The 26799-nt window shown below is 38.1% G+C and overlaps 1 protein-coding gene across 1 annotated transcript in view; it reads left to right on the top strand.

Annotated features, from left to right (window-relative positions):
• Positions 1-26799, top strand: part of UMAD1 (UBAP1-MVB12-associated (UMA) domain containing 1) — an 80854-nt gene that overhangs the window by 47011 nt on the left and 7044 nt on the right. The window contains exon 3 of the mRNA XM_026843476.1: positions 15672-15757. Within this exon, the coding sequence (XP_026699277.1) occupies positions 15672-15757 (86 nt within the window). The remainder of the gene's footprint in view (positions 1-15671; positions 15758-26799) is intronic.

Below are 26799 nucleotides of genomic sequence, written 5' to 3'. Positions count from 1 at the left end.
CATTCTGTGCATTTGTATGCCACACCTACATTTTGACAAACTCACAACAGGCACAGTCTTCTAACCTCCAAATGGATTAGAAAGTTTGAGACTGGTTGTTTTTGAGGCCTTCGTTCCTAATTAATGCCTTTGGAGCAGTATGATAAAGCAAAGGAATTTTTTCTAACCACAAAAGATTTAAAGTTAAGTAATGTGGGATATCTCAAAGGCAAAATCCTGTATGCTGTCTTCTCAATATCTGATCTTACTCATTTAAGAGTTGTTTGGCCAGTAGCAGTTTTGCAAGTGAGGATTATCTGATTTTATCAGCTTGCTGCCACCCAAAAGCAAAGGTGCTACTTTCCTCCACTTCAGTGAATCTTACTTTGCTCCAGCTCCAGTGTTTGCTGGACTTTGTCAATTGGCTCAATTCCCAGAAAAGGATAGGTTAATAAGCGGAAAGTCTGATGTTTGTCAGAGTCACTGCAAGGGCAGGGCCTTCGAGTGAGTGGAACAGGAATTCCCCTCTTCAGTGGTGGTGAGTGATTAGATCAGCTTGATCAGCTTGCGTGGTCTCACACAACATCACCTTTATCCAGGCAACAATTAAAGATGGCTGATCATCTTGTATGCAGAAATAGTTTCTCTGTTGAGAAAATCACCCTGTCTTAGGCTAGCTCTGTACGTAGCTAGGCTGATCTTTTGCCCTTCTGAAGAAGGGCCAGTTCCTTCATCCCACTTCAGACTCTACACTCTTGCCACTTTATTTTTTCTGTAATTTTGTGTACTTTCTTCTGGCTTAGTGTTGTGCTGCTCTAGTAAGGTGAATTGGTTTGAAGGGGTCAAGTGATGGAGCCAGGTAAGGTAAGAGCGAAGACAGAAATGGGAGGTATGAATGGAAATACATCCTAGGGCATTCATAAACTGCTCAGTTGCCTCTTAGTGTCTCATCACTCAGTACTATTCAGACACCTGATAGGGAGCCAGGTCTGATTACTGAGGTGAGAGCTAATTCAGCCAGCAGAAACAGTTCTTCTGGATTAGAGAGCTGAGCGGACACCCTGAGGAGCCAGACTAGCCTCAGAATGGATGAGGGGAATGGAAGGAGCAAACAGCTCAGAGCAGATAGGAAAGATGGGTCCACAGATTTGACAGCATTGAGTTGTTATGACAGGAACCATGTACACTATCTGTCCTGATATGGAGCTTGTGTGTGTAAACCTCTAGGCACTAGGCCTGTCATCCTTACCTCTTCTCAAAGAAGTCAAAGGAGATACAAAATCAGTTGTCTTCCAGACAGAGGCTGTGTCTTTGGGGAAGGAAGTGGTGTCATTTTGTGTTCATGCAGCTGGATTTTTTTTTTCCTTCTAGTTTTTCTGCACATCAAGCTGCATAATGATTGTGGGCAGATCACAGTGTGAGGATTTTAGGTTCTGAATGTAGGACACATTCCTGAGTAGAGCACACATTAAAGCAGTACCTGCATCATGGAAACTGAATTCTCTCTTGTTTTGTGCAAATCATTAATTTACCATAGTGACTGCCTATCAGATACAGGAGTTCAGGTCTTTATGACCTAGAATTTCATCTGCCAGTTTTCAACTAGCTGAATAGGTTTCTGGTAACACAGCTGTTTGTGTATGGGATGGGTTGGTTTGTTAGCTTGTTTTATAGGGAGACAGCAAGGTGACGTTGTTGGTCTGTGCTTTTTTCTGAGTACTGAGTTCAAAATGGACATGGTAAGGAATATGGCTAGAAATAGGAAAGAATATCAGTATGACTGTTTTGGGTCTCATCTTTGCAAAATTCCTCATGTTCAGGGTTGATCTAAATGCATCTTAAACAGAAATTATAAAAGTTGCATGACCTTACCTACTTTTTTACTACTATACTCACAAGAAATTAAATACTTGGATGGATCCTTTGCATTGACCAAGTGAGATTTCAGATTTTTCATAAAATTAATTTGCCCATGGTAATTTTTAAAGCCATTTTATGGAAATTCTGAAAGAGCTGTCATCCAGACTAAGGCTATTTGCTTCTCAAGGGGGCTTCTTGAACAAAGCAATTCAGCTTAGTGTTGTGCGTGTTCACTTATCTGATTTCCTGGGGCTGAAAAAGGAAAAATGAATGAATACAAGTTTCTCATGAGGAGAAAGCAAAAGACAGAAAACTAGTTGCACTGTTGACCCCTTAGGAAGAAAAGGAAGAAAACTAAAAATACATATTAATCTCTGTTTTCTTATGGCCTACTGAGAATAACAAAGAGGAGCATTTCCTAATATAATAAATTGCTTGCTTCTTTTGGTATGTTTAAGAACTTCTTCATGATTTTGATATGTGAGTGCTAGCACACCTTTGAAACATTCCATGCTGATTTGTATGTCTAGAGCAGAGACTACATTTAAATCTGAAATACTGCCTTCTGTTTTTTCATGATGGAAAGCAAGACTAGTGCTACGAGAGGGTATATTTCCACAGGACAGTTGAGCCACCTAACTATCTGAAGAATGGGTCATCCTCCTTCTTGCTCCTGGAAGCAGGATTACTTTCCATGACCTGTGTGTCAGCTCTTCTAGCTCATTTGATGTCTTTGATTTAGCTCACTAAACTGACAGATATCTAACTCAGCAAGGAAGGAAATATGCCTTTATCTTTTTTTAACCAGTTCAGTGAGCTTAGGTGGCTTGCAAGATTTTAGGAGGCTCTGGGAGCCACTACAAAGGAGACAGCGGGAACACCAGGGCTGAGGGGAGAGGCAGGACTGCTCCTTTTGGCAGCGCTGAGCTGTTAGGCTGACTCAGCCTTGTTGTGAGAACTCACCCTTAGGTAATAATGTTCACACTGCAGGTTGACTGACAGTTCTTCAAATAGTAGCCAGAAGGGAGTTACCAGATAGGTGCAGTTTGTTTTTGTAGGGTGGCCTTGTCTGGTTTTGGAGTGTTGTGTTTTGAAACAGATACTCATTCTATTCTAATTGTGTTACTGCATGAAAATATTCTTCAGAAAAATTACAAGTGCAGGGTAGATCTGTCTGGGAACTTGACATTGAGCAAGTGGGTAAGGAGCCACAGAACCTGGAAAAATTTGTATTTCAGCCTCTGGGACAATCTGCCTGTTGGATATTTGGGAGTACAGAAACCTTTGTGTTTCTGGTCTGCTGAACATTGCAATCTCAAAAGCCTGAGACAACTTTCATCTTTTGAATATCATGAAGTTTTTCTTAGATCTGGTGGCCCCTGTTAACGTAGCTGACACATCACCATGGATCTTGAGTGCCCATAAGCCTGGAATTCTTGGAAACCCTGTCTGCAGAGTTGGAAACCCACCGCAGCTCACCCTGAGGGCTCCCTCCCCAAGGCCTCTGGGGAAGTGGGTGGTTGCCATCTCAGGAAACAAGAAATGCTCTTTTTGAAAACTGCCTGTCTGCTTTTGTGCTCTTGAAGCTGGCATGAATCCTATGTGGGTGTTTTGGGTTTTTGACAAATTGAAATGTTTTCATTTGATCTAGAAAATGCCATTACTGTTGAGTTTAGGGAAGGGACTGATGTACAGTGTAGGCATAACTTGGCATAAGTGATCATAGCCCTCAGGACAGTTCCACACCATTAACAGCTGATGATAAAAGTTACAGCTGACTATGACCTTTTTCATGTTCTCCATGTATGATAAGAATATGGTACAAAGTCCTGGCAGAATTTAATATTTTTTTTTAAAGAATTGCTCAAGTACTGCACAATTTTTTCTTTTTTTTTTTTTTTTTGCTTTGCTTTGTGAACAGTGTTAATGGTACTTTTCAGTGTACATGCAAGTGTTTGGACACTTCAATGAAAGATGCAGCCAAAAACACGAGCTGGACTTTTGTATCTGTTGCCCTTATATCTTTGTAAATGGGTATTTTAACATGGTGGGGCTTTTTTAAACTTTGTAAACTAACTTTCTCTGTTCAGAAATTCTCATTCATCTCTTTCCCCCTCAAAATAACCTCTGCCCTGCTCTTTGGATACTTTTCAAGAAGCCTGCTAGTGCTTTTTTGTGCTGATACTTCCAATTTTTTTTCCTACCAGATCTCCACTACTGTGTTTGTGTAACATGAAAATGCAATTGAAGGATCAAACAATGTTTAGAAAGGTTTTAATATACTGAAGCCAGAAATACAAAAAATCTGTGTCTTACTACCTTTAAATTCAAGCAATCTAGTGATACTATGTTGAAGTGAACATTTCTGTGTTGTCTCCACACGTCAAAAGTAAAACAGAAGTTCCATAGTGTAGTTTTTTTCTTCAAAACTGGCTTTAGAATAAAGTTCCTAGAAATACTAAACCAGCTTAAAGCACCAAAATAATCAGAAAATAACACTTTAATCCTAGTTAATCCACATTATTGACCTGTGTTCTCAAATAAATAAATAATTAAATAAATAAAATTATTTAGTCCTTTAATTGTCTGTGTGGAGCTGGTAATTCACGCGAGAGGTCTGATCCAAAGATTAGCTACCGTGCTTTTTTCTGCCATTTCTGAGGAGACGTTAAATGGATTTATGTGTTGGTTTTTTTGAGGAGACTACCTACTTCTTAACCTGTTTTGCTTGGTTGTTTTTTTGTTTTAGATCCCTTTCCTAAATCTGAGGTAGATCAGAAGATGGTAGTAATACAATAGAATTAACAGTGTAAATCAAAAGTAATATTTCAAGGAGTTATGGAAGCAGAGATATTTTGTTTGTTTTATTGGATTGTTTTTTGAGATTGCTTTTGGATGTAGGTTTTCCTTTCTTTTAGTATTCAGAACCTTTGTGTAACAATTTTAGGTATGTTTATAAACTTGTTCCTACACAAAATCCAAACAGAGGGTTTATACTACTTTTTAGAGGAAAACAAAATATGCTGTGTTCAGAAATACTTTGCAAGCATGTGTCAAAATGCAAAAGCAACAGAGGATGTACCATAAGGTTTTCTGCTCAGAATTGACATTAAATAGTCACAGTGACATAAGATTGCCAGGCTGCCACCTAGGAAATAACTTTCAGAAAAATACAGTGAGAGAAGCTTTTTGAGCCGCCGTATTTGTAAGTCTTCTGTTGGAAACTTAGAATTTGTGATTTAACTTCCTTCATCAGGTATATTGGTGCCTGTATGTCACACAGGCACATACAAACTGTGTGTCAGTGTATTTATGTAACTTCACGTGTGATGTTTATGTTTTAAATGAATTCTGCTTAACTTGGCTGCAGAATGGAGTGGGGACTTCCATGCCTCTGAGAGGATAGTAGCACTTTAAGTACGAAATGATTATTACTTTGGAGAAGATTTCTTATAATTATGTCACATAAAACACTCACTTAAATGAGTGTTCTGTCTTATGCATTAATTCTTCTCCCACAAAGTACTAACTCAGCTTTCTGGTACTTTCAGAGTTTCTAGAAGATGTAACAAAAAGAGTTCTTAATAACTAACATGAATGTTGTAGGCAGCTGCTCACGCAGGAAAGCTAGTTATTGGGATGAGGTGGTATATGATCACCTGCTCATCACGCTGCATCCCACAGCAGCTAGTGGGACAGATGTGTAAGTGGCCCTAATTGGGTAGACTGACTGACTGATTTACGGATGTTTCTGTGTAATGTAAACCACAGAATTCATTATGCAAAAATGATTTTTTCATTATGCAAAAATTATTTCTTGTTTAAACATACCTGAAATACTATCAAGATAGAATAAAACATGATGTTCCCTGGAATAGGAAAAATGATGACGTTCTGTTTCTCAAGGACCTCCTTGAAGGTCTCCTAGTCCTTGTACCCCATTACAATAGCCCTGGCCATTTCTCTGCATTATTTTAGTGGCCTGCCTTCCCTTCATTCCCAGTGACTGACCGCAGCAATATTTGCCAATTGACCTGCTAGCAGACCACGAACAGAGAACAAGGGTTTTTTCCTTCAGCTGGGGCATTACTCCTGGTCTCTTTTTACTACCCAGCTGCAGATTATTATATTCTGTAAACATCTCTTAAGTCTTCCCTCTCTGTGCCAGTTTCGACCACATTTGACAACGTTTTCTTGTGTTATCAGGGACAGAAGATTGGACAGGTAAATCAAATTCCTTAGGAAACCAGCTTAAATTTGCATTATTTGTATTCTAACATAATTTGCATTTATGTAGCAAGCTTCATATGCAAATATTAGACTATCGGCTCCTCAATTTTTGGCAGGCAAATAATTTTAATGCATGCTAGACCTACTGACATTCAAGTTACACAGTGTAACCAAGAGACTGAGCAGGCAGACCACACTGCAGATTTTTAAGCGCTAGGAAGATCTTTGTCCTTGTCAAAATGGGCTTCAGTTTGCTGTTTTCATTCTGGACAGGATTGCTTTTAGAACCACATCACAGATAAAACAGGAGGAAGGGAGTCCTAATCTCATAGTTAAGTGAGGATAGTGAAATAATCTTAATTTCATAGTGAAATCTTGTACGTTATAATATTTACCTTTTGAACAACACCTGAGCCTGTGATCTGAGATAGGTTTTATAGGTTGGTTTAACTAGCGACAAGAAAATGATACTGCTGAAAAGTGTTTAAGAGTAGTTTGCTTGCCAGGCGTACTCTGTGTGAGCTGTACTATTGTCTTCAACTGAGTTTGTTGTTGTTACAACGTTTCCCCAAAGCCTTTTACTGCTCATCAGGATCTGAAGAGGTAAAGTCTTTCATTGTTTTGAGATTAAACTTTTTATCATCCTTCCAAGCAAAATAAGAAAACTCAGGAGGGATTGGGAAGGTCACGAACGTCATATTCTCATCAAAGGTAAAGAAGACAAAGTTAGGCAAGAGAAACAGAACAAATAAAGGCAAATAATATTGTCTTTATCTCCCTCCCTTGGAAGAGCAAAAAAGGATCTAGTGGGAGACCGTAACCATGGAAGAAAATCTATCTTGCAAACTGATGCTTCTTTTGCACTTGTTGCATACCAGTGCATCCATATAGCAGTGTAGACACCTTTCACTACCCAGGAAGCAGATCTGAGAGTGAAGTGGAAAGGAAGGAGATTCTATAAAGGAAGGAGAATCTACAGATTTAAGGGACTTCTTGTTTTATTCTTAACCTTAAAACAATATACTTATTCTGTGGGGTGATTGAGTTGGCCTAGATAACCATGACAGTAAGATAACACTCTGATTATGTAAACAATAAATAGGAAAAAAAAAAAAGAGAGGTAATCAGTTGATAAAACTTTTCTTTTACAAAAAAGTAGTTTAAATGGTTTACTTACCTAGAAAAATATGATTCATTTGGGCTTGGAAGGTTGCATTTGTTTTGATATGAAGAGGAGGGGCTTAACTGGCAGATGAAGTGAATGACAAGAAGATTTAAAGGTTCTCTAGGAATGTCAAGAACAGTGACAATGCATGTAGAGACTGGCCTATGGCATCTAATCTATGCCTTCCAGACAGTTGTGCACATTTTTTTTTTTTAAGGACAATGTTCATGATAAATACTAACGTATAATAGATATGTTAGAGCTTATCCGCAGAACAGTATCAGTTGAGCAAAGGAAGAGTAGTGAATAGTTTTGAGGTTCTCCCTGAAGCATTGGCACACATGCTCAGATAAGCACGATTGTTGGGTCAGAAGACTTAGAGGACATACATACTTCTCCTGTGTAGCTTTTGTTTTCGACTTCTTTCTTATAAATTGATTGAACATGTCATAAGCCCTTACTTAGTACAGGTTGTACTGTGTTGGTTGCTTCAGTACTAAGGATGTATTGAGTAGCTGATAAATCATGTTGCCTGCTCATTCCGATAGCAAAACTAGATAAGAAAGGTGTGGCAGCATCTAGGGTAATGAAATCTAGAAGGATTTCATTAGCTAAAAGGAAAAGTGAGATTTACTGAAAGATAGGCTGTGGTGAGGGGGTTCAGTGTTTTTGTGGGCTACTTAGAAAGGCTAGTATGCACATATAATGGAGGAGAAAGTACTTGCATGGGTGCATCACACCAGTAAATCAGAATGAGATTGATCTTCAGCATTTCTTTATGCTTGACATGAAAGTATATTAAGTTAAAGCCAAAATAACACTTCATCGTTGATGATCCTGGCTAATGGATGAATCAGTTCTACAGCTTTCTTTGAATATGACAGTGGACTTGGAGGTAGCAAATAGTAGAGGAATAGATATAACTGAGAGACGAGTGGCTGCGGAATCTCCATCTTTGGAGCCTTAAAATTCATCAGGGACAAGCACCTGATGATCATAGTTTCACTTTGAAGTTAGCCCTGTGCTGAACTGGAGGTTGGACTTCTGTGACCTCTAAGGATTTCTTCCAACCAAAATGTTGCTACGAAACTTTGGCTTTTGACTCATCAACTTTCTGAAGGAGTTGGGCACCTCTTAAAAGAAAGCTGTATAAATGCAGTTTGGGGGAGCTGGAATGATTTAGCCTCATGAAGTGATTGGAGATGGAGTTGGATTTAAACTCTAACGGTCCTTTGTTTTAGGATCCAGAAAAGCTTTGAAAGAACTCAAGCTTTTAAGTAGTTGGAAGCACAAAAAAAGGACAGAAATAAAAAGCTTTTTGCAATCTTAAAAATAGGTAGATCTGGGATACTGAAACTCTACAGGAGCCACTCTAATCCTCTCATACTGTTTTTCCATCTTCCTAAAAGTTCTCATTTGGGGAAAAAAGGTTTCTTTAGGGGAGTTTTTAATCCATGGTTTTGCTGTGATCTTGATAGTGGGATGTAAGTTGAGAAGACCCTAACGGAAATGTTTAGGAAAATGGAGACTCTATATTAAGATCACCTGCAGAAGGATGGGATACCAAAATGAAACTCGGTGGCGATTTGGAGTGCCACTCCCATAATCTTCAGTGGCATGTTGGATTTGCTATTCCTCTTTATTGGGAAAGGACTGAACCTTGTTGCTTCATGTCTGTAAATGCAAAAGCATTCAGGATAATGTTTACCTTGTTACAGTTTCCCCCCTCCCTTTTACAAGTTTGAAAAAGTCTTTCAGGGTTCTCAGTCTGAAGGGTTTATATAGATTTTTCTCATGGTTCATCAGGATATTTAGAGAAGATACTGGTCAATTCTAATCCCAGTCAAAGATTTATTTGTAGGACCCCTTAATACCCAGCTATAAAAACACTCTTGAAACTCAGTATAAGCTGCCAAAGACTTACCATGTGCCTGCTTAGGTTAACACAGACCTCTGCCTTAGCATGAGCTTACACAGACTTCCTTCTCATTCACCCTTATGCAGCATAAACTCTTAAACTCTTGTTTTGATGAAAATTGCAGCTGTGAAGAATCTTTTTGCTGATATATTGGATTTTTAGCGGGTATTATTAGCTTGTTGAAATGAAACTGCTGTCAATAAAGCTTTGATATGAAACCAGTATGAGGTGACTTGAAACTAGGATGACTTCATTGTTTTGCCAACTATACATATTCTTATAAGGTTATTATGTATTGGCCATGTGCACATGGAAGCTAGTGAGGATTAATGTGTAGGTTTTATAGCACTAGTGCTAGACAGAATGGTAGTCCCACTTTCAAGAAAAGAGAAGAACCACCTATCCATCATTGTTCCATCTCTCCCATTGAAGAGGGCAGCAACTGGCCAGTGTCCTATTTGATTCAGATGGATCATTGAGTGGTCTGTTAATCACCATTGGGAACTGTCAAATTGCTTACCATTTATTATATTTTTCTCTAATTGTATACAGTCCATTCAGGGAGGGTGGACTAGATGGTCTTTAAAGATCCTTTCCAACCCACACCATTTTGTGATTCTGTGCTTATTACCAGAGATTTCTAAAGTTCTTCCTTCTGTCTTCTGTGAATTGTCTCAATCCCATAAAACTAGCACAATTTTGTGTTCTGAGTACTGCTATCAGTGTTCCCTGGTATCACCCCACTGCAGTCTCCAACTCACTCGTTGGGTGGGAATTGGCTGGTAAACATATTTTACTGATATTCTGTATGGGCAGCTCAGCACTCTTTGGTACTAAGTGTAGCTATGGATTCTTCTTGAAAAGAACCAGGGCAACTGAGATGAGGCTTGAGGATGGAAATGGCAGTGAGGAGAACAGCAGCCACTTGATATCCATTGCTGATTGCCCGTCTCCTGTACGCACAGAGAAAGGAAACTAACTTTTTGCTAATAAGCTTGCAGGGGCACTGGAAGTAAATGGAAGCTGTGAGACCCTGGCAGTGAGTGCTGGAGAAGCAAGCAGGGCTGGGGAGAGACTGAGCAGAAACACACTTCACCATTGCTGAAGGAGCTGGAGGCTGTTTAAATAAGGCTGAGAGAAGAGCAGGACTCAGAAAAGTGATACTGTCAAACCCTTTTTCACAGAAGCACAATTATAAGGACTCCTGAGACTCAGATATTCAGAGGGGAGAGGGAATTACAGTACTTAAATATCTCCATAGATTGAAAGCACTGCCACTATTGATGGCCTGAAGCCTGAAGTTCTGTTAGCTTATTCTGGAGCAGAGTGACTTAAAATTGGTGTGTCTGGCCTCTCTTTCTTCCTTATCTTAGGGAGAGAGGGGAAGATTTATGAGTAAGAAAGAAGGGCAAGAAACTGCAGTAAAACCTTGATGCTTCCACAGAGTCAGCCTCTCCTGTTTTCAGATCCTACTAATCCTCTCCTAAAACTTTTTGTCTTTTTGCTTTCAAATAAAAGCCAGAATACTCTTTGTTCTTGCCATTTCTGTGCAGGGTAAAGAAGATAATGACAAGCAACAAAGAGTTAAGGAACTAACTAAAATATAATGGAAAATAGCTGTGTTCCTTTTGAAGCTGAAGTCGACATTTGAAAATCCATGTATTTGGTAACTAGTTACGGCTTGCTGTGTTGCAAATGTTTCACTGTCTCACTGGATTCTTGCACAGACCGGGAGAAATGACAATCAAAGTTATAGAATACTCTAAAATATATTTACAATTGGTTTTAATTTTTTAAACTGAGTGTGGGAGAGACTTTTAAATGCTGTCTGTTGATCAAGAGACTACACAGCTTGAGGATAACAAAATGCTGGAAGAGGAAAGAGTATAAATAGAAACGCCACTTCCTTGTTGAGTAGAAGCCAAACTTGTGGTTGAACCTTTCTATATGAGAGTTCGCTGAGGTCCAGATATGGAGCTGAATGCAGATTTCTGAAGAAACCAAAAATTCTGAGGTCTGAGGTGGGACATACATAGTACATACTGAAGACTGGACTGGGTGTTTCTTTCCTGTGCAACACCTGGCTGCAGTTCTTGGAAAAAGAAGGTACCAGTAGAACTCAGAGAATGTTGGTCTAAGTCCAGCACGAACTCAGTGAAAGAAGAAACGTATGTCTGACCTTTGAGTGCAACACCATTTATTGGGGCCTGGAAGAGGCTTAATATAACTTAAAAACAGCCTCCCAAGACCGAAGATTTGAAATATGGGCTTATCTGGACAGTAGCATAAATTTGTCTAGTTCTTTCATTTCAAACTTGAAAATATTTTTCCATTGATAAGTAAGAGAATATTTTATAGCAATAAGCATGCTTATTTTTTTCCTGATAAATTTTTCCAGTAATGTCCTGCATATTAGAGATTATGCTGCTAACGTGTAAACCATATTACACTGCATGGAGCGTCCTTCATTTCTAATTCTTATAGTCTCTAAATAGTATATGACATTTTAAAATATATTACTTAGATTATTTTATAATAGAAGTTTTATGACTAAAATTTTGCATAGTGCTTTTAAACCAAGGGATATATTAGCCGGAATCTAAGTGTTTTGTAAAATGAATTTTGTCTGTTATCTCTTAGTTAAAATACAGCTTAAAACTTGCTGTAGTTCAAACATTAATTCAAGAAATCTTATGGCCTATATTTATACAGGAGTTTAGGCTAGATGCTTACAGTGGTCCCTCTGGCCTTATCTGTGAACATATTTGCAGTTCAGTTCTGATGAAAGACCATTTGGGGGAGTGGTGGTGGGTATTTGGTAGGTCTTCCTACTAAGGTTATGTGTTTGTGATTTTTTTCAGAGCCAGATTTCAGTTGCTTCGTTCGGCAAAATTGTAATTATATACCTGTTTACATCAGGATTGCATAAGGGAAATGGTTTGGGTTTGGGTTTTTTTTCAGGGTGTTGGTGGGGAGGTGGTTTAGTTGTTTGGTTTTTTTCCCCAGTCAAAAACTGTCAACCAGAATGTGTAAAGTGCTCAAAAAACCTGACATAAGTTCCTGCTCCCTAAAGTCTGTGCTCTCTTGGGATGTCTCTTTATTCGGTGTTTACCTTCATCTACCTTCCTAATATGTAGGTAGATGGGAAGAGGAGGTTGCAGGCTTGCAGTGGAGAAGAGAAAAAGCCAAATCAGAGGGAAGCGTTTGAAAGGCTGAGCCTGAAGAGAGAAGAAAAACTATGACTTCCAGTTAAGGCAAGAGATTAGAATTTAGGTCAATGGGAAACCATGGCAAGCTGAACAACAAAAATTCAGGGGTGGCTAAACAAGATGGGTCAGCTATGGCAAGCTTGATAAGGTTGGGAACTGGTGGAGCTGGGGAAGTATGTGAGAATTAATTCATTATTTGGGCTAGTAGAAATAAGGATGAGTAATCTGTTTGGATATTTGAGATAGGAACCAGTGAAAGAAGTACACAGAAAATACTGATTTATCTGGAGAACTATTCTATCTTAGTGGACATCTTGGGCGGCTTGCTGTGCAGCTGCTTGTAGCTGTTTTAACTCCATTAACTCAAATAATAACAATCGATACAAAGATTCATGGCTTATCCTTGCAGGACCATATTCCTGAAAATTTGTTAAGAGGTTGGGATTTTCCTATTTGCTTTTTTCCCCCCTTTTTTTTAGTAAAGAAGAGCTCTGCATTAAAGTTCAGATTACAAAGGCAATTTGAGTTTTGAAACACTATAGATTTTGCTACGTTTTGGCCTCCTTAAGAACTTATGACCTCTGGGAGTTGAATGTCAAAGTTCTAAATCACAAAATCTCATTTCTGTCCAAATTAGCTGTTCTGATTATTCCTTTCCTGTGAACATTTTTACATTTTTGACCTTGTGGTCTCGCTTTCACACAGATATGTTTTCATTTTAAGAAAAACTAATCACAGGAAAAAAAAGTATATTCTGGATAGCATTAACACACATGAATTTGTCGTGTTTTTTGCGTATAAAAACTTCCAAGTGCTTTCTCAGGAATGGTATGTAAAGACAAAGAGTAAGAAATTGGTTCCTGTATTTTTTAAATCTCCAGTTTAACCCTCTGTCAGTATGTTCATGCATACATCCAACTTTACCCAATATGCGTCATTTCACTGTCTTCAGTTAGCTGTCCCTTTGCTACTGACTGGCTATGCAGCTCTTCCCTTACACACTTGATGAGTCTTTGTGCAGTCTGCTTGCATTTTCACAAGTCTCCATGCAGCCAGCATAAGTTCCCTTGACAAATCTGGATTTTAGGGAGGAGCATCCTGTAGAGTCTTTCCTCCTCATCCTTCATGGAACGTTGGACTCGAAGGGAATACTAAAGGTCATTCATCTTCCTTGTCTTGGCAGGATTGAAACTGTTTGTGACAGATGTTTTTTCAACCTACCTCTGAAATCTTTTGGAGACAGACCACTGTTTTGAGAGACCATTTCCTTAGGTTGTTTCAAGTGCTTTAGTAGCGTTACTCCTGGAGAAACTGATTTAGCCTAAATTTGGTACATTTTAAACTTGTTTGCACTCTCATCCACAGCAAACATACCAACATATGTCTTAGTGTCCTCTTCGTATATCTGTTAACCATTTTCATGCCTCTCCAAGGTTTTGAGATGTTTCATTGCAGAGCACGTTTACAAGACCTCTAATAATTTTTCTTGAAAGGCCTCTATTTCATTGCAAATGTAAACTAATGGTTTGACAGAATTTATTTTCATGGCTGTTACTTACCTCATTGTCTTATAGGTGCTTACAAATTTTGTTTTTTACAGTACTGTGGGGTGAAATTGAAGATTAACTGACTTCCCATCTCCTTTGGGGTGTGTGTGTGTGTGTGTGTGTGTCCTTTTGTTTTGTTTTTTTTTTTAAGAGCTGGTACAAATACAAGTCCTTTGGAGTATTTTGTGTAGAGAATTACTAGTTTACTGAGAAACATTTTTCAACTCCAGTAAAGATCTTGAAAAGTGTAGACATTAATGGAATTACAGGCATTAATGACCTATAACAAAGATAATTTACTGATGATTCTCAGAATGCACTGTTAGGAATAATACTTGGGGATTAAAAAGCAGACCTGATGACTAAATATTACTGTTTGTTTTTATTAGATACTTTACCAAATATTGCATTGTACTCAGGGGACGTGACCAGTCAGTCCTTGGGGGTCGATGACAATGTGGAGCAAGCATGTGTGGACCTGGGTGTGTCATTGGTTTCCAGGCTAACTGGGCATGGGCAGAAGCTGGCTGCCATTCCTGATGGCTTCTGCCAGGTATGGCGACTCTAACTAAACCGCTGGAGAAAATGGAACAGGACAGCCAAAACCACAGGTTTAGCAAAGGAGTTGAACTACAGTAACTTGAACCCTTTCATTTAGAATTGTTGCTACATGACTCTTTAAGGATACAGACTTTCAAAATACTGCATTACACAAAACAGTACCAGTTAAAATTAAAATAAAACCAGAATTATATGGCTAAATCTTTCACCTTTCTAAGTTGTCTTCTCTTACAAACTGTTTACTGAGTAGCACTAACAGCAGAAGGTGATAATCCACAAAAGCTTTACAAGTCCTTGTACAGCCTCCCACTGAAAAAAGAAGATTGGAGAAGATAGGCTAGGTAGATATTTGTTTTACAATATCTGAGAAACAAATGCTGGGTTTTTTTGTTTTATTGCCTCTGCCTTTTTAATAAAATTAATAATGTACCTTCAGTCTTTAAAAAAAAAAAACCAAACTCTTGTTTCTAGTTTATTGCTGCCTGTCTTAGATTGCTTTCAGCTGCAGCTTTTGGGATAAACCAAATCATGTGTCCTCAGTAAAATCCTGGACAGAGGTAGCCACGACTGTAATGGGAAGAGGTTAATGCCCAGCCTGCTAAGTAGTCATTGTCCTGGTACGGTCAAAACCAGGCAATTTCTCTCAGTATGCTGTGTCTCTTTTTCAGCACTCATGCACAGATATCCTCTGTATGGAAACGAGGTTAAAAATGAGGATAGAGTAATGGTGCACATGTCCTCCTAGCCTGACATGGCACTGGGACATGATGGATGTGTGCGTCTGGTATCACCTTCGCAACAGATACCCATACTGCTGTCTCCTTCGTTTGACACTTTGCCGCTACTAGAACTTAATGGTCCTAAAGTGTGCAAAAATAGAGGCCCTGCTTTTTTTCTTTCTCTTTTTTCTTTTTTTTTTTTTTTTTTTTCCTTTTTTTTTTTTTTTTTTTTTTTTTTTTTCCCTACTGGACTTTTCCTTTAAACTAATTGACACAGGGTTTTGCAGACTACTTCTCAATGTTTTTCCTTGTGTTCAAAATTGTAAAATATAAATGTGGCAACAACGTTCTCCATTCCCCAGGGAATTGTATAATTTGATTTTAGGAAGACTCAAGACTACTACTTATTATATATAAAATATCAAGGATTTCAGTGATTTAATAGATTGATTTGGGGTTTTTTTCTTTTTTTTACTTTGCTAGGTGACACAATTGATGATCAAAGTAGAGAGTCAAAGGATAAAACTTCTTTTCCAGAGACCAGACCAATGTACAACCAACCTCCACAGGTAGGAAAATATTTCCTTACACACATGATGAAACTTCCATAGCAGCTCATTTAAGAAGCAGGAATGGCCTACAGGAGGTTTCAACATATTCACATCCTCCACAGACTGAGTGCCTACTCAGCCTTCCTTGTCATCTATCATAATAGAAGCACTGCTAGTAATTAGATGACAGTATTATCAAGGCCTGGGCTGTAAGGTATTGCCGAGTATCTTATTTTTATACTTGAGATGTGCAAGCATGAAGCTAGCTAGAATGTTATTGCGTAGAAGCATTAACATGGTGAGTAGTGATGGAAGATGTCAAACATTCCTGTAAGTCATTTATTTCCACAGCTACCATTGTAAGTAAAATGTTGTAAATATGTGAGTACAATAGACTGCCTTAATTGTGTGTTTGCTTTCACTTTCAGTACTGTGTGGCTATAAATCTGGACTTCTTTTTCTTCATCTGGTTTATTTAGTATTTAATCCATGTATACCAACAAGGGCTTTTCAGCATATTTCTGCATAAGATGTACACGTATTTTCTTCCCTGCCTTCTCTGAAAACATTTCTGCAATGAGTATGAGCCTGTTTTCCATTGCCATATGTCAATGGAAGTTTTAGATGTTTACTTTGAGACCTTTTGCTTGGACTATTTCTGCTTTTGTGGTGTTTTGGGTTATTTTCTTAACCTATACTTTCTCTCTCTCTCTCTCCTATCTAGCCTTGGAACTAACTGTGTCTCTGTCTCTCTCTCCTCAATGCCATTTTAATATTTATTACTGCTAAGTCCCTTCATATATCAGAGTTGTATGATAATGTGGCATCTTTAAGACTGGTCAACATTTGTGTGTAATCTGTAGTCTTTTTTAATTTCAAATTAAAAACTGTGTCTGATACAGAAATCTTTAATTCATCATAGGTAATGAGTGGTTTACCTTCTGATAATGTGGAAGTATGAATTAGTTACAATTAATTACAAAACCTTAGTCTGGCTTCTGGATCCATGCACATCTGAGCTGGCATGTTTTGCAACTGAAGTCCTGCAGTTTTGAGGCAGCATAATGCACTGATGTTGTGGTTACCTACTGCACAGACATAATTTCCCTTAATGTGATATTCTTGCTAGGTATTGTGAACTGCCAGTTACTGTAGCATCAGTGGTTTGTTCAGCTTTGTGGAATTTCAGTAAAATAGGAACCTGTGTAGATTGTAAGTGTTTATGAGTTAGAGGAAAGAAGCAAGGTTTTCAAAATAACACAGATATTACAGTGAAAACAAAACAGATTTGTTTTAACCTTTCTATTAAGAGGCTTGTATGTCACAAAAACACTTGTATGACCTGGCTTGTGACAATACCACTTAAATTAAGATACAGCATTTAGTAGTATCTAAGTTACTAATTCTAGATTTCAGTATTTGGACTTCATGTTTACTTGAAGTAATTATCAGTTTCTCAAATTAAACAGAGTAACTGAGAATCATGGAAATTAAATGGATAATTCTGGCCATTGGGAAAGCAATATTCCTACTTGCAGCCATGAGGATATTTTTATAAACTTGTGGGAGAACTCTACCAGTTTAACAAAACTGGAAATCATTGCATTACATAATATGTCATTGAGACACAAAACATTAATTGAAATAATAATTGTTAGCATTAAAACAAGAATAGTTCATAAACAGTACAGTATGTTAAAAGATTTGTTAGACTGCAAAGTAGTATTAGATATTCATCATGGAGAGTTGAACAGAAGAGCATTTAGTTCTTCAGCTTCATCTTTGAATTGCTGGAAACTTGCTTTTATTTTAAAATATAAACTATTTCACAACTTATTAGATGTAGACTTTGTAGAACATAGAAAGTGCTTTTAGAAATGTATTTTAAAGAAGAATGAAGTAATATTTGTTCATGGTTCAATTCCTTATTTAAGAAGAAAATGTGGTTGAGTCTGATTTTTTGAAGAAGGTATCTTCTGGAGTATATTTTGGTAACTGTTGTCATCTTTGGAATTTCCCATTTACTTAGGTACTGTTGGTTTTGTTTGCTGGACTGAATTTTCAAGTACATATTTTTGTATAATCATGCATAAATTATATAAACTAATGCATAAATAAAAGCTTACACCCAGATCATGGCTGCAGCTAGCAACATGTAACAGAAACTTTTGTAACAACTTCCATACCCACAGTCGGCACTGTTTGAAGAGGTTTTGATATTGCAGAGGAACTGCACATACTAAGAAACTTGTTCTCAAAGGCCAACTTTAGTCCAGACATTTCATCTTCTGCTGCAGGGAGTGGGAACAGAAGCTCCTGCTTTGAAACAGTCCCATGTGGAGTATCCACTTTGTCTCCACAAGTACAGATGAAGGTTTGGGAGGGTCATCTCCTGATGCCAAGTCAGTCCTAGGGAGATGCGTTGTCCGGCCGGGTAATGAGTGCTCTGGGCCTCATCAAGCATGTACTATCCTGCTGAAGTTGCTTCAGGCTCACGAACTAAAAGTCATATACACGTTTAAGTGCTTTTCTGGATTGAGGCCAAAATGCTTAGCGCTGTGCATGGCCGAGAACTTAAATTAATCTCTTTGTGACCGTGAAATACAAAGCTTCTAATTTTAACTGCAACATCATCATAATAGAGATATTACAGTTTTATTTTTTCATGCTTATGAGTTTTCCATTATTATAGTACAATTTCCAGATAATTCAATCTTTATCTGCTTTCACTGGGAATTTAAGGTTATAGAAAAGAACAGAATTGAAAGGTTAGTTTTGATACATGAAGAGTGCTGGAAACCGTAGTAAGATGATGGGGTTATTTTTGATAATGAGCTATTCCACTGGTAAAGCAAATTAGTACAACCATGTATTTTTGTCCTACTGTGAGAGCAATTATGTAGCCTATCTATTAGGAGACATAAAAAATATTTTTGACAGATGGTATAGCTGTGAATTAGGATTTATGAAGATTATTGAATGTCTGGTGTCCAGGACACCTGGGATTATTAAATTGATGCAAGAAACAACAACAACAACAACAAATTACATTTCCAGTAATAGCTGCAGTGTTTTGTATCTCCCTACTGTCACCTTAAGAAGCTGCTTGTGTTTATTTGATATTGCACTTTTTGTAATCCAACATGCGCTCTTTAGCCAACAGATGTCAGCAGATTTAATGGCTGAAAACTATCAGTAAGTGTATTAAAATAAATTTTCAAACATGAGAGCCATCTTTAGATTGTAAATTAAGATTTTGCTCTTGCTGTGTTGGGTTTTATTTGGTTTTCTTTATAGTCCTATTTCTCCCTCAAATACTTAATAGCTATTGCCTTCTATCTAAGGAGCTTGTTATAAGTTTTCTACAATAAGAGAGAGTCTCCCAAGGGATTGCTTCATCCATAATTACCTAATTTATATGTTGTTGTCATAGCCCCTCTTAATTATATACCTTGCTGTGATACTTATCATCGTAGCACATAGTTTTCTTTATGAATTGCAATAGTTCTGTTATGGTTCTTCTGCCCTGTCTTTTCATAATTTGCTACTAAAAACTGAGAATGTGGCAGAGAGTAAGCCTGTGTTTCCTGAAGTAAATTTAAAATTATCCGTGGTTTTCTACATATAGATACTGGTGTGCATTGTTTAGGGCAAGTATCTAAAAAAATTAGAAAAAAACATATTTATATCTGGATTGGCAGATAATATCCTCATTAAACTGATCCTTTGTAAAGATGCTATGAAAGGATTCTGAATAGATGTAAGTAACAGTTTCCTAGGCATCTGGTTATGGGTCATATTAGTCAATTGGAAAGACAGAAATACTATGAGATATAAAATACCAGGAAAGAGATAATGTCAGTTGTGAGTGCAGATTCTTTTTACTCTTCTAGAGAAATTAGCAAGTATTGCTAAAGTTGATACACTTTTTAGATACGCTGAAAAGATCATCTGATATAATTCTGGAGCATGAATATTGCTAATCATAGAATCCTAGAATGGTTTGAGTCCAAAGGGACCTTAAAGGTCATCTAGTTCCAACCCCTCTGCCATGGGCAGGGACACCTCCCACTAGACCCGGTTGCTCAAAGCCCCGTCCAACCTGGCCTTGAACACTGCCAGGGAGGGGCAGCCACAGCTTCTCTGGGCAACCTGTGCCAGTGGCTCACCACCCTCACAGGAAGGTATTTCTTTCTAATATCTAAATTAAATCTGCCTTCTTCCGGTTTAAAACCATTACTCTTTATCTTATCACTATACTCCCTGGCAAAGAGTCCCTCCCCATCTTTCCTGTAGCCCCCTTGAAGTACTGGAAGGCCGCTATAAGGTCTCCCTGGAGCCTTCTCTTCTCCAAGGATGAACAACCCCAACTCCTCAGCCTGCCTCACAGGTGAGGTGCTCCATCCCCCTGATCATCTTCGTGGCCTCCTCTGGACCTGCTCAAGCAGGTCCATGTTCTTCTTATGCTGGGGGCCCCAGAGCTGGACACAGTGCTGCCAGTGGGGTCTCACAAGAGCAGAGTAGAGGGGGAGAATCTCCTCCCTTGACCTGCTGATCACGCTTCTCTTGATGCATCCCAGGACACAGTTGGCTTTCTGGGCTGCAAGTGCATGTTGCTGGCTCATAGTTTTCCATCCACTAGTACCCCCAAGTCCTTCTCCACAGGGCTGCTCTCGATCCTCTCATGTGTATTTGTGCTTGGGATTGCCCTGACCCATGTTCAGGACCTTGTACTTGGCCTTGTTGAACTTCATGAGGTTTGTATGGGCCAACCTCTCCAGCCTGTCCAGGTCTCTCTGGATGGCACATCCCTTCCCTCCAGCGTGTCAACCACACCACACAGGTTGATGGTGTTGGCAAATTTACTGAGGGTGCACTTAATCCCACTGTCCACATCACTGACAACGATCCTGAGGAACGCCACTTGTTACTGCTCTGCACTTGGACATGGAGCCATTGACCACAACTCTTTTAAGTGCAACCACCCAGCCAGTTCCTCATCCACCGAGTGCTCCATCCATCAAATCCATGTCTTTCCAATTTAGAGACAAGGATGTTGTGTGGGACAGTATTAAATGCTTTGCACAAGTCCAGGTAGATGATGTCAGTTTCTCTTCCCTTATCTGCCAACACTGTAACCCTGTTGTAGAAGGCCACCAAATCTGTCAGGCACAATTTGCCCTTAGTGAAGCATGTTGGCTGTCACCAATCACCTCCTTATTTTCTATGCGCCCTAGCACAGTTTCTATGAAGATACGCTCTGTGATCTTGCTGGGCACAGAGGTGAGACTGACTGGTCTGTAGTTCCATGGGTCTTCCTTGTTTTCCCTTTTTAAGAATGGGGGTTGTTTTCCCTTTTCCAGTCAGCAGGAACTTCACTGGACTGCCATGACTTCTCAAATATGATGGACAGTGGCTTAGCCACCTCATCTGCCAGTCCCTTCAGGACCTGTGGATGCATCTCATGGGGTCCCATGGACTTGTGCACCTTCAGGTTCCTTCAACCGTCTTGAACTTGATCTTCGTCTAAAGTGGGCGGTTTTTCATTCTCCCAGTCCCTGCCTTTGCCTTATTATCTTGTTTTCCTTTTTTAAAGTAAAAAGAATTAAAATTAATTGGTTCTTCTAGAACTGTTATTGCACAGTTTTCACTAAGGTTTGTCTGTCTGGATTATTTTTACAAGTTACTGGAAAAGGAGCTATTACTGATCATGTCTCTGTTCAGTCACGCAACTCTTAGTTTATGGTTCAGAGGGTCCCATGTTTAAAATCTCAAGAAGGGTGTTCTGGACTAGATTTACTGCATCATATTAAATTCCCTAAATTTGCTTTAGAGAAGGTGGTTTATATTTCAAAATTATTGGCCAGTGTTTATGATTAGTTTGCTCCATTTTGACAAAATACAGTGTTTATAGAAAATATTGCGGGTTAGATTGCCTGGCTTTTTTTTTTTTTTTTTAAGACTTCATAAGCTAGCATCCTAGTCATGGCCTGGTTAGATTAATTGCTTGTCATGTGTCATATTAACTCCAAGATCTTCTTTTTCACATATAAAGCCCTTAAAGCATGTAGTTCCATATTTTCTCTCTTCTTAATTGGGTATGTAAGCAATAATCATTTAATGAAATTATCCACTCTCAGAAGGGACCAGAATAAGACTACAGTAAAGTAATCAAGCTTTTACTTTTCTCTGAGTGCTGGTCCTTTCAGAAGAAAGATCTTAGTTTTGCTCAACTATTGTGTATGATCATAAAGCTATAGGAAGTGAAGTTTTAACATTACCTTTAAAGAAGGATGACTAGTTTTCAGTGTTGGTGGCTGCAATAGACATAATCTTTCTTAGCTCTCACCATCCTTTGCCTGTACAGTAAATAGCTGGCAGTTCTCTGAGGGATCCGTGTGCAGCCACAGATCAAAAGTGTGTACAAATTAGAGCTGCCCTATGATGAGAAAGCCACAGTATATGGTTGTGATCTTACTGAGAATTAAGGTAAATAGCCCAGTCAGCTTAAAAAATCAACTATTATGTATTACAACTATTACTATACAATAGCGTATTTACTTTATGGAGCTTCATTATATTGTAATGTTCATATCATTATCTGTTTGAGAATTGACAAAAATATTTAAGAGGTCTTTTCATACTAGGAAGATCTCCAGAACATATGGACCCGTGAACTTCTGTCTGCATTCAACAGTGGGGGCAATTTAGGGGGGAGAAGAGGGTGTATGTACATATTATATATAAATATATTAGGTATGCATACATACATGTGTAAAATTTAAGCAACATGATCATCCATAAGAAAGTCTGCTTCTGCGTGTCACACAAGATTAGTTGCAATCGCCTCACAAACAACATTTTATAAAGTCTGATTTGTGCAATCTATTGACCCGGGTGAACCAGTAAGACCTGGGGTTTCTTGTAAGACTATCACCTTGTAGGGTTTTTCTCCTAAAATTCTAACAATTCTAAAATTCTAACAAGTTAAACTTGTTATCTATGTAACATGATACACAGCTGGGGTTATTTCAGATACTTAGTAGTCACAGTAACATCAAGAATGCTACATCCATTGTCCTTTTTTTAAAGGGAAGTATTATATTTTTAGATCTATGGAACTGGAGTGGGAATTGAGACTTGTGAATTAACATGGTTATCACCAGCTTCCTCTCTGAACCTAGAAAACAGTTAATTTTCAAAAAAGTTATGCAACTCTCTCTTACAAGGCACTTTTCTATAGCATTTTGCAAGTGTGAAATACCGTTCAGAACTGAGGAAGCCTTATAGTCTTTTAAGATGGGACTTGAATGTTCTGTCTGGCCAGAAAATATATGTAAACAAAACAGATGGATTGGAGCACCTGTCCCTCTCACAGCCCTGCCTGTGGAGTCTGGAGTCGGTGCTGTGGTCAGTTTGTGTGACTGGTGAGGTTTGAGCAACAGAAGACAAAAATCACCTCCTGTAGCAAAAGAAAAACACACAAGCATGATGTATTTTCATCATTTAGTGCCTATAAATAGCAATGTACGTACCCACATGTAAGAAGTTCATAAAATAGTTAAAGTGACCTGATTAACAGCTTTTTCGTTTTGAGAGCTAGGCTTTAGTAAAGGAACATAAACTCCAAATAGTGGCCAAGGCATGCCTGTCCAGAAGCACAATTTACATACCTCCCTATTTAGTTTGGGCAGAGACTCACTATATGCTTGACTTAATTGTTTGCTTATTCAGTTACATTGGATGGTTATTTGTAGCAGGAGTTGCTCAGATTGGGTGCCCAGATGTTCCCATCACATTTTTTAGCCTTTCTCTAATTTTGGGATCTTTTGACTAGCTTAATCCCCAGATAAAACTACTGATTATCCTGTATCCCTGGCCCAAACACATGCGGTTGGACTAAAAGCCTGTAATGCTGGTGTCAACAGATTGATTGGTCAGTCATCCTGCCTCTGGGAGCAACCCTTCTGGGCTTTCCAAATACTAAAATTGATCTAAAATGCAATATAGATCATACATCACTTGATGAGACTGTGTGCTAATACAGCCTGATGGTATAGTGATATTTACAACATGATGCATTACTGTAAAATGGTGGCTGAAAGACTAGTATAGGGCAACTTACTAATAACTACTCTAAACACCAAGTTAGGAAAGGAATAATGTCTTTAGTTTAGTTTCACTGCCACTTTCTGGGGAAAAAAAAAAAAAAAAAGCACAAACCCCACCACAAACAGCAGTGGGCAGTCCATTTTAATGAAGAAGAGATATGACATGAAAACTGCCTCATTTCAGTCCAAAATGCTAGTATTGATAAGACAGGAATATGTTTTTTTTGTACTTTCCATCAATGTGGTTTGATCCTGTTACCACAATGTGCTACTGCTGTAATTTGAAAGACTATGCCTTGTGTAGCACATCGTCAAGTTTTGTTCTAAAGCATTTCTTAAAAATGCAAGATAAAATGGAAATTATTTGTTTGCAAATTTCTTTTCTTTGTTTCAACAGTATTATAAATATTAATAATATTTTTCTAGTGTTGTAATGCAATCAGTAGTCCTGCTTTATAAAACCAAATCTATTTTAAAAGCCAAAATAGTACCCTTCTTCCTTTTCATTATGGTCCAACTATCTTCCTCCATAGAGCCAAGAGTCTGAAAGAGGCCACCTTAATTGAAAGAGATGACAGACATTTGTTCCCTTTAATAGATTTATTTATTTAATTATTAATTATTTTGTTCTTTACTGCTTTAAGAGTCATCCTGCTTTTATTCCTGCATTTCAAAAGCCTAAGCAGTAGATCTTGAGGAAAACTCAGACTTGTTACTGCTTGTAGGTTGAAGTTTTACAAACTCTGGCTCCTGGTAACCTGTTTGCTGAAGGTGCTGTTGACAAGTGCTCCAGCTACAGACTGTGTATGGAGGCACTTAAAGTCAAGTATCCATTTTTCTGTTCTCTTACTGGCTTGGATCTTTGGAGAGAGCGGGTGGAAAATTGTGTTAGGAGATACTTGCCTAATTCACTTTTTCAGCATTAGAATATTTTTAATTTGTAAATAGGATATATTGCTAGTCTTGCCACATGCTTGGATTTTAAGCAGCACAATAAAAACCTCAGAACAAAGGAGTTGTTTTTTATTCACACATCTGCCTGAGAATCCGTTTATGTTCTTTAGGACTGAGAGAGAGACCACTAGGAAGATCCAGGGGTTTAGTTACCTAACAGACCTTCTGAAAACACGGCTGAGGATGTTGTTTGCAGTTATCACTGGAGGAAGCTTCACGTGGGTTCAGACTAATAATTATTTTCTGTTCACTCTACTTAATTAGCTTTTTTCTGAAAACTAAATCCAAGATAATTTCCTCTTATTGTAGATGGAAACTGTTATCCCTCTGTCTTTTTCCTCTCACTGATATTAACGTTCTAAGGAGACATTTCACGGATGTTGCTGACTACCTCAATTACTCAAGGAAAGATTTCCTTTTCTTCTTGAAACAATAACTTCTGATTCATGCAGTTTTTCCCAATTGTTCCAATTTGCTGATAAATTTATTGACTATTTTTTGTGAAACCATGTTTGCTAAATATTTTCTTACTAGTCTTTTGTTTAAGTACGTTTTTTAAGTAGGCAGCTTCCTTTCCCATTCCAGACCTTGGATTTTCATACATTTAGAATAGTGAGAGAATGCAGTATTATCTCTCTTTTTTAGAGGTGCTGCTCCATGGACATCTAGTATCTCAGAGAAACTCTCATCTTTTTCCTGCCATAGCAGGTTATCATGTTGAAGCTTCTACAATAGCAGGGGTTGGGAACAAGAGGTAAAGACATGGAGGCAGAGACCCAGTTTGTCGAAGTTCCTCCTATAAAGGACATCAGCTTCCCAAAAAGTCTTCAGGATATTTTTTTGTTTGGAGCAGCAGAGAGAAAGAAGCTCAAATCTTGTTGTCACTAACTACATTGACCAAATATAGCTGCTAAATTAAAATGGATCGTTTACATACTGTTTATTTCAATATGCAATTAAAGTTTTGTAGCAAATTAATTTCTTAGTATATTCTCTGGCTGTATTGGAAAGTTATCTGAGTTTTGTATTACATTAGGAATGAAGATAGCAGCAAAATAAATGTCAGTACTTTGCGCTTTTGGATGACACTGAAGCAACAGAACAAATCCATTATCAGCATTTATCAGACTTCTCTATTCATTTTGCAATATATTGACTTGTCCTTCATTTCTGATTTGTGGCTGTGGAATGCGCTGCTGGATGTCTAAAACTGCCTGCATTTTCAATTACAGTTCTTCTGGCTTGCAGTTTACTTGCTGCAGTAATTTCCATGAACTTTATAATCTTTTAGCATAGATGCTACAGGAAAAAAGAAGAAATCTGGCCCAGTTAGTAACATTTCCTGGCACTGGCAGAAGCACAGCTTGCTGAATATTGTTCATGTTGCTTATTATAATGTATAAGATCTTTGCTATGAGTAGCTTGCATAGTACTTCGAAGGAACAGAGAAACTAGATAAACTCTTCTTTACTGAACCCACACCTCTCTCTTTCTTCTAATATAATTCTTATCACAATATTCATGTTGCAGAGGGGAATGTTGTCCAAAATTTGTTGGTTAAGACTGTGCCCTAAGTTCAGGGGCCTCCAGAGAGGCACAGAGAGGCATCAAGAACAGGAACCCTGCTACCAAGGGGACGTAAATGCTAATACAGCTCTTCACTTACTAGATTCAAAAGTGCAAAAACTGGTTGTGATGGAAAGAAAGAGTATAATTATTTTAGTTATGGTGGGAAATTAAGACTTAGCATTTTTCATAAAGATTTAGAATCTTTTCTGCTTCCTTATTTCTGCTTTCTCATAGTTCTGCAGTCTTTCTTCATGCTGCATCTTATCCCTGTTTGTTCACAATTTTGTAGTTTCTCTTTAGAGATGTCCATATTTGAGATTATAAAAATATAATTATCTAATTTTGGTTATATTAAGTTCATTATATTTGCAAAATTTATCACGAAACCCCTGTAAATATTTCCTGGTCACAGTTGTTATTATAGGG

This window comes from Athene cunicularia (assembly GCF_003259725.1).
Source record: "Athene cunicularia isolate RWA chromosome 2 unlocalized genomic scaffold, athCun1 chr2_part1, whole genome shotgun sequence".
Taxonomy (NCBI): Eukaryota; Metazoa; Chordata; class Aves; order Strigiformes; family Strigidae; genus Athene; species Athene cunicularia.
Note: the sequence above shows the minus strand (reverse complement) of the source record. Positions and strands in the feature narration are given on the sequence as shown.